The 9,156-nt window shown below is 35.3% G+C and overlaps 1 protein-coding gene across 2 annotated transcripts in view; it reads left to right on the forward strand.

The window, feature by feature from the left end:
• Positions 1-8,152, forward strand: part of LOC108689848 (arf-GAP with SH3 domain, ANK repeat and PH domain-containing protein 1) — a 54,277-nt gene extending 46,125 nt beyond the window's left edge. Inside the window, exons 5-17 of one of the 2 annotated variants that reach the window (XM_018196803.1) lie at positions 383-468; positions 683-839; positions 1,205-1,469; positions 1,567-1,794; positions 2,303-2,525; positions 2,635-2,815; positions 2,919-3,194; positions 3,373-3,492; positions 3,606-3,816; positions 3,942-4,229; positions 4,316-4,479; positions 5,925-5,993; positions 7,396-8,152. In XM_018196803.1, the coding sequence (XP_018052292.1) occupies positions 383-468; positions 683-839; positions 1,205-1,469; positions 1,567-1,794; positions 2,303-2,525; positions 2,635-2,815; positions 2,919-3,194; positions 3,373-3,492; positions 3,606-3,816; positions 3,942-4,229; positions 4,316-4,479; positions 5,925-5,993; positions 7,396-7,611 (2,484 nt within the window). In that variant the 3' untranslated portion in view covers positions 7,612-8,152. The remainder of the gene's footprint in view (positions 1-382; positions 469-682; positions 840-1,204; positions 1,470-1,566; positions 1,795-2,302; positions 2,526-2,634; positions 2,816-2,918; positions 3,195-3,372; positions 3,493-3,605; positions 3,817-3,941; positions 4,230-4,315; positions 4,480-5,924; positions 5,994-7,395) is intronic. The other variant, XM_018196804.1, reaches the window with a different exon arrangement.
• The last annotated feature ends 1,004 nt before the right edge of the window (positions 8,153-9,156 follow it).

Raw genomic sequence — 9,156 nt, forward strand, 5'->3', positions numbered from 1 at the left:
TCTTTTTCAATTAAAATATTTAAGATCCTCTCTCAAATTATGTCCAATTAAAAATTTGTCGAATTAAATTAAATATTTAATTAAAAAATTAACTGTTATAATATATAATGTACTGTAATTTGTATAACAAAAAACAAATATATAATTTTAAATGAACTGTATTTGAGATCCAGTTAATAGAGTCCTTAATGCTAAAATTTGCTCGCTGGGTGGAGTCCGATCAAACTCCTTAGGGAGATTCTGTAGATTAAAGGAGTGGCGACAGTTTCCGCACACCCTGTATTTGCACTTTTACGACTCGATAAAAAACATATACGCTCGATAAAAAACATATTTGAACGAGGTAAAGAAGGCAGAATTGCTGATCTATGTTTGCTTGCAGTATCTGATCAAAGTGAATGAGATTAAAACGAAGAAGGGTATCGAACTGTTGCAGCATCTAGTCGAATATTATCACGCGCAAACAAAGTGAGTATAAACACATTAATTCTTTGATCGATATTATTTACGTTGAATTACGTTGTGAATTCATTATTATGTCAAATTGATTTTACAATAAGTTATCACAGTAATTATTTATCTCTCTGAAGTTTCAATTTATGGGACATAATGAGGATTGAAGAGCGATTGAAAAGTGATCTCAATTCAATTTTCTAGCGTTCTTACATATTCGGAATTTTAGTTATTTCCAGGATGGCTTGAAGACTATTGAGCATTTCGGTTCGTACGTAGCCGACTTGAGCGTAAAGTTACAAAAAATCAGACAGACACAGGATGAAGAACGAAGACGATTAACGGAACTTAGGAGTCTTCTTAGAAGCTCCGGATGTGACAAAGAGGTAAAACTATTGACACAAGACTTTATTTCCAAGATCAATTTATCACAAATGCGATGAAAATAGATCTAATAGTCTTTAATTGGTATCATTGCTTCTTCACTTTTGTTTAATATTGATGATACAACAATAATGTTTCTTTTTTAACATCATCTTATTCAGTTGCAGTAGCCTGCTTAATAGAAAATTAAATACAAAAACTTTGCTAATGTTTTTATCTTAAATTTAGCTTTGCCGCCTTGTACTTAAGAATCATCAACTTTCGGATTATCTTAAACGTTTCACTTTATATTGCATTTTATGTTGCACATAAATATTAAACGACACCATGCATAAATCTTAAACTATAAATCTTACGTGGCTTGCAGCTAAACGCAAATGCAAACGTGGGTTACTCGCTGCATCAGCTGCAGGGCGACAAGCAACACGGCGTCACGCGTTCTGGCCACCTGCTGAAGAAGAGCGAAGGCAAGATGAGGCGAGTCTGGCAAAAGAGGCGATGCGCTGTGCAGGCGGAAGGTTACCTTGATATCTGCCATGCGGACGAGAATAAACCGCCCACCAGAGTGAACCTATTGACCTGCCAGATTAAGTTAGTACCGGACGACAAGCGAGGCTTCGATCTTATAAGTTGTAAGTATTACGCTTGATATATAAGCGAGCTTCCAAGAGACACCATTTCTTCACAATGAACGGACGCCGCGTAATACTGTCATTGTTTCGATTTCAGACAATAGGACATATCACTTTCAAGCGGAGGACGAGGCAGACCAACGTGCGTGGATGTCAGTTCTCGTGAATTGCAAGGAACGCGCCTTGTTGCGAGCGTTTGATGCGAGTGGCAAGGCGGAGGCCGGCAGCGGCAATCCTAGTCTCGTAGAGCTGCAGCAGGCTGTTATACGATGCGTTATGCGATTACCCGGAAACGATCAGTGCTGTGATTGCTCCTCGCAGAACGGTAACATGAATATTGTGAACCATTTAATGGCCAGTCCTTCTCTGACGCGTGCTAAATCTGTCCATTATACTTAACGCGTAACTAAAACGATTTCTCCGTTAAATTTGCATATTATAAGATAGGAGAAATTGATTTTTTAATTTATTATTTATTTTATTATTTATTTTTATTTATTATATATTAACTAATTTTTTTATCAAATTCTAATCATTCCTAATAATAATTAAGCAGTTGTTACTTTCAATTATAATAAAATACGATAATTTATTTCTTGTTCAATTAATAAAGTCTATTAAATTAAATAAATACAGATTTAACAGAGGTTCTCGAAAGACCATTGAAAGCACGTTTATATGTCATCAAGTAGCATGAATGTTCACCGGTTCGCTGGCCGGGCATTGTTGTAGACATTTCTACGTGACAAAGACGAGAAATAGCAACTTTGCTTGTGCTCCAGTTTCTCGCGAAAGCGTTTTGTTATCGAACGACAATTGTGTCTCCTTTTCAGATGCCACGTGGCTGTCGACGAACTTCGGCATAATAGTATGCATAGAGTGCAGCGGCATCCATCGAGACTTGGGCGTGCATATATCGCGGATACAATCCCTGACGTTGGATAACGTCGGTACCGCTCAGCTGTTGCTTGCGCGGCACATGACGAATCAGGCGTTCAATGAGGTGATGGAGGCGACGTTGCGTCACAATCTCAAGCCGTCGCCGACGTCGACAATGTGAGTGAATTCGAGATTTTCTAAGAATTCATCCGCGCATCCAACGTTTACAAGCACTCCTATACTTTCACTTTGCATGATGTTTTCACATTTATTTCCTGGCATTTAGGGAGGAGAGATACGAGTTCATACGCGCCAAGTACGTGGACAAGAGATACGTGATGAACACATGTGCGGATGAGCGTGATCTACTTTCCGATTTAGAACACGCCGTTAATAACCGCGATCTGCAGCAACTTCTGCAGGTTTACGCCGAAAACGTTGATCTGGCTGCGCCATTGCCAACATCGGTGAGACATTATGTCGTTTTCTTATTTCTGAGAAGATTGTGAGAAATGCTCTCTCATAATTATGTTAATAAGAGATTCTAAGAAATCAATGTCTATTTCTCAGGATGTAGGCGAAACCGCGTTACACTTAGCCATTCTGCGCGAAATGGGTAGCAGTCTGCACATCGTGGATTTCCTGGTGCAAAATATGCCGAGCGGCGGTATTGACAGAATAACCATCGACGGAGAAACGGCACTGCATCTTTCCGCGCGACACGACAGAGCGGAAGCGATGAAGTTGCTTCTACGAGCTGGCGCGGATCCCTCGCAGCGAAATAAGCAGGACAAGACACCATTGGATATTGCACAGGAAATGGGACATCATACGTGCAAAGAACTGGTAATTCAACAAATCATATTTCTTATTATTTAGTATCCTTTGCTCAAATAATTTTCTAATAAACACGAATTTTTATTGCTCTATGATTTTTTAAATAATTTTTTTGTTTCATTAAGATTAAAACAATTCTTTATGCTTTCAAGAGTGACATAAAAAAATATCAATAAATTACTTTCAGCTCAGTCATGCTCTCCAGAGACAGAAAACATTATTTGATAACGTTAATATTGACTGGAATCTTTCTCATGATGAGGGTTCTACGGACTTCTCTGATGATGAAACGATAATAGAAGACAGAGTGAGTATATTAACATATTATATATCGATCTCTCAAATTTATAATTATAATTTATTTGCATATAACTACTTACATTAATGAATTATATTAATGAATATGTATTCTTCTTGTAGAATGGATGTTTGACGCCTGAGAAAAAATCACGTAGTAGACCGCCGTCATATGCCGGAGGTGGCGGTACGGGATCGGGTGACTCGCCAGTGACATTGCGCAGTCGAAGCAGTACTTGTGACAGTCTCCAGAGTGGATCTTCTCCGAGCGCCTCGACGAACCGTCAGCAAATGCCTCCGCCGCCACCGCCGCAGGCGAGAAAACCCGTAGTTGGTAAGTTGGACTTGCACTTTTACACTTCTCGCATTGCATGATAAATCTATTAAGTGCGCTGATTCAAATAATTTGATTTTCCATTATCTTTTCATATTTTTTACTTGATCATGCAAATCTCACAGTACCCACTCCCATGGCACCGGACATTTCATTAAACATCCACGGCTCGCTGAAGAAGCGGGTTGCGCCGCCGCCGCCGCCGGGTGGAAACTCCGTCGCGAGTGGCCTGCCATCATCGCACTACGGTACGCTACCTTCGTCGGCCACGTTGGCTACGTCGACGCACAGTCGTACGACCAGCGAGCCGATTTTAGCTGGCCACACTTTACACACTCTACCGCATACGTTGAATACACTAAATAGCCAACATCATAAGAGATCACCGAGCGGCGATTCGTCGACCGGACACGGTACATTCGATAAATAAATTTCGCAGGAGAAACTTCGACATTTTGTTTATCAATGTCAATACTTACATCTCTCTTTCTAAATACAGGTATGGACAAGACGAACAGCTCGACACTACAGAGACCGCGAAATCCACCGCCTCCAGCTCCATCCAGTATAACGACTAGGCTAAGCAATGGACGCAGCAGCGAATCCCTGAGTTCGATGTGTTCAGATCATGGTCTGGGCAATCCTATTCCTCCACCGCGAAAAGTAAGTCACATTTAAATTAATGATCGCTTCAACAGAAATTTTGAGATTTCGTAGGAAGGTTAGGGGAGATTTTATTTTCATATACTTACTTTTTTTTGTTAAAAATAAAGGCTGTGTTCCGGGTGTTTTCAGCGCTAATGCGACGTTTTATCTTCATTATACAAAGATGTACTGATAGCGCTGAAAATTAATGTTCTTACTGAAAGTACGCTAACGAAACATAGCGTACAAATAGTCTTCCTATATTCATACTAAAAACGCCTTACTGTTTTGGGGATTCTAGAGCTGATGAAGCTTTAAGTAGTTTATTTAGGCCTGTATTATACATATGCGAAATTTGTAAAGAGATTCAAATTAAACAAGTGCTTTGCATATTAATTTTTATTTATAGTATACAAATTTTTAATAAATTATAGTACTTTAGCAAATACAAGATGCTAACAAATATATTTTGATAAACATTATTTAGAAATAATCTTAAATATAATAATAAATAAAAAGTCTCATCAATTGTAATGTTTTAATAAAATTAAAATTTTAAAAAACATATCTCCATATAATAGTTACAAAATTGTATCTCGGATATGCAAAGTTCTCGTTCATTTGAAATCATAAATTTCTTTAGTTTATCTTCGAACGGAGCCACCTCCGGTATGATTATTAGAATCGATATTACATCATCTCTGCCTAACGAGTGACATCGATGAATATCCTATTGTCTCACATCTTATCTATTTGCACACACACACATTCAATCAGATAGTTGTCGTTATACTAACACAGTAGAGGAAAAAGTGTAACTAATCAGATTGTGTCATTATGTTCTCCTTCGTAGTATAGTTTTCATTCGATTCATTCGTGCGGGCTTGAGCATTTTGCATTATTATACTAACCATACGTCACGCACATTGACATATTTGTTATCTTTTCACAGTCATCATTATACATTATCATGTATATTATCCCAGGATATGTTATATATTGCCGTAATCCTTATCTATTAATTGTCAGTATAATACATTATCAAATTTCATTATATTATTCTAACTATTCCATTCATTGTCATTTTACGTCATAATAAACAATCATTTTCAGTATAAACTTTAAGAAAATTAAGTTCTAAAAATATTAATACCTTTATAGCAAAACCATTAATATCTTTAATAAATAATATCTTAAATAGTTAATTAATTGCTGTTATGTTTTAGAAGAGAAAACATTTGAATATTGAAAGTATATCACAAAACATTTGTCGAGATAAAATCATTCAATGAAGAAAAACCGCAAAATATATCAATTTATCGCAGATTAAATAGTAGTTAGTTTGCTACGATCTAGTTCGAGATAAACATAATCGTGTGTATCTACGGTGTGTGGATATGTAGAGAATGCATGCGTTTCAAGATCAGTGCTTTATGGTTTGTCATTAACCATTGTTGGTACAGCGAAGGGACCGGTCCAGGCTAGAGAGCTACGCCGAAGAGCCTTCATCTTTGCTCCCAAATCTGAATCTGGTAAACATCAGCCATCCCACATTACAGCATGTTACACTTGAAATCACTTGTAAACAAGCTTATCGTTTTGTATATATTGTAATACTTGTATGCAGTATGTAAGGATAACACGTTTCACGTGTTATTAATCATAAAACATGATCTGTACATAATTATATGATACTGATTATATTATACTGATTAATTAATTAAATTGTACTCTATGTAGAAAAGTTTTTTGAAGAAAAAAAGATTGCAATCACATCATATTGCAATATATAATTAATAATAAATCTGAATATGATAAGAATCCATATTTTTTTCTCTATCTTCACTTGCCAACGATACTTTCAAGTGTAACAGTGCTTTGCATGATCAGACGTGCCGTTCGTATCATCATTTATAGAGCTCACGTCGAGGCTTTAAATATATTATATTATTTCTATGTATGCCAAATAATCACTTACATTAGATCTCATTGCCATTTTAATCACAATTAAATGCTCTTTATTTGTTGAGATATTCGATTGTAATAATACATAAGTATTATAAATCTTTCAAGACATGTAACTCCATAATCAGATTCACTGCGAAACAGCGAAACTAACATTTACATTTCTTGATTCTATTTTAATAATTAAACTATGTTTGACTTGTAAAAAACTTTCAATGAATCACTATTATTAATATATAACTAATATTTTAAAAACTGATATAAAGTATAATTGTAAATACTGATCCTCGCATGTATTTTCCCGAGTGAATTTATATTTGTCGATATTTGATCGCATTATTATTATATTACTTCTTCCGACTTGTGAGACACTTCCCCTTTTAAATTCTCTTATTCTAAACCCTATTCGGATATTAAAAGGCATATAATTAGCATGATATCAGTGTCTCATATTGGAAATTCTAGTTACAGCATACTTTATCAGAGGAATATCAAATTATACTTTTAAAAAAATGATTCATTTTCAATTCTTGTATCCGAATAAAATTTAATTTTTCTTACATGTACTCGTGCTTATTATAATTTGCTTTCACAACAGTTCATTTTTCGTTTTTTTCTTTCGATTTTCTAAAAAAAAATGAATCATGATTCATTTGTGAATGAACATCAATTAAATAAAGAATAAAATAAATAAAATAAATTAAAATAATGGTATATAATTAATCGAGGTATTAACTCATATTAACCTTGTGAATCGATGTATTAACTCATATTAACCTTGTGAATCTGTAATAATTCTAGAATTTCCAAAAAATGTTCTCTTAACTTTTGGAGAACAAAGCGTTTTTAAGCTTATCGTCTCGTAATAAAGATACGAGCAATAAAAGTGCTTGCTTCGACCAGACGGTCGAAACATGCACGTTCTGATATTTGTCAGTTCCACGAATGACTTTTTTATTCTATCTCCAGCCAACGTCGTCGACTTTGAGTGGCCTGCGACGCTGTCGGGCCCTGTACGATTGCGAGGCTGACAACGAAGACGAACTGTCGTTCCGCGAGGGTGAGGTCATTATTGTGACAAACGAGCAGACCGATGATGACAACTGGATGGAAGGCGCGTTAGAACGGGCGCCAGAACGGCGAGGCATGTTTCCGATTAGTTTCGTACACATGCTACAGGATTAACATTCGGTAAGCCTGAACTCGTTAGCGAGCGTCACTAGCACTGCCAGTTCGATGAGCATCGTCAGTCTCGGCCGTAGAAACTGGCTCAGGAAACCGAAAGAATAAAGCGTTCAAGCCATCTTTCAGCCGTCTCTTCAGAGTTGAAACATATGAGTATCCAAAGGAAGAAACTTTGGATGAGTGTCGTTATCAAGTAAAGAATTTAATCCGCATCTTGAGTCTCTTATTTTTCTCTAAGAAAGTTAATATTTATAAGATGAAAAGTGCATCAACACAAGCAATTTTACAATTATGAATGGAGTAAATCAAATATAGTAGCGGCATAAATCATTTCCTCTGATTTCAAAAGCATAAATTTATGTATTTACTCTGAGAAAATAGATTCTTATTTTTTTTTATGGAGAAAAATTTATTTATCTATATAAAATGCTTTGTCACGTCCCGGATGTGAATCGAGAGCGCATTGCTTTCCATGGGTTGGAGGCTACGAGAGACTCAATGCAACGGAATGGAGGAGAAGCAAAGAAGAAAAAGAGAAAAGTCAGAGAGGAATTTTGATGTTCGATCGTGATATGAACGATTGTTTTGAATGACTGTGGAAATAATTAATTATATAAAATAATAAAATTTTATATTATGCCAAAATATTAGAAAAAACGATATGTATTAAAATTATATTATTATTGATATAAACTTTCAATAATTTAATTATGTGCAAGTCGAAGTTTTATCATTCCATAGCTTATTAAAAAACATTAAAAGAATTCTAAAATTTTTATCTACTGTAGAATTATTTTTGCTGATGCAATAGTATTCGATCTTATGATTCTTTGCAAACGATTCTTTTAAACCGTTCAAATGCTTTTTAAAATTAAAATTTTTTATTCACTTTTTTGTCATATATAATCATCAATGCGTACCATTTTTATGTTCCAAGGAAATTAGAAAATAGATTTCAATTTACTTTTTTTAATTCAAAAAATCAATATATACCTCAAAGATTTTGCACTGGGCTGTAATCAATATATATGGATTATGTTAACTGCGTGATTTTTGAAAAATGATGTTTAGCCAAGTATTAGTGTCTTACGCTGGATGACAATCATATCGAGACTTTCGAAGGTTGAATATTATAGTCGATAATAAATACTCGGAATTTTGTCTCGTCATCCAGGCACGATTACACAGCGTGGTTTAACTTTTCTCTCTCGAAAATGAGATTCTGTCTTTTTTGAAAAGGGAAAAAACTGATTGTACAAACGCTGCGATGACATTTGCGGATTTCTGGCGTTTGTCAAAGAATGTTGTATCTGAAGAGTTTATATGTATGTAGAGAAATCTTATATGTGTATTCGTCTAACTCATATTATATATGGTACGTAATTGTTCATAATCTAGTTGCAAGATAAAAATCCGGCTAACAAAGTATGACGTCGAGGATGACGTTGGCAAAAACACATCGCGCGTTGCAATAATAATAACTGATTGGAATTGAGGATGATATCGCGACGCTAAAAAAAATGTGATATATATATATATATATAT

This window comes from Atta colombica, unplaced genomic scaffold (genome assembly GCF_001594045.1).
Source record: "Atta colombica isolate Treedump-2 unplaced genomic scaffold, Acol1.0 scaffold277, whole genome shotgun sequence".
NCBI lineage: Eukaryota > Metazoa > Arthropoda > Insecta > Hymenoptera > Formicidae > Atta > Atta colombica.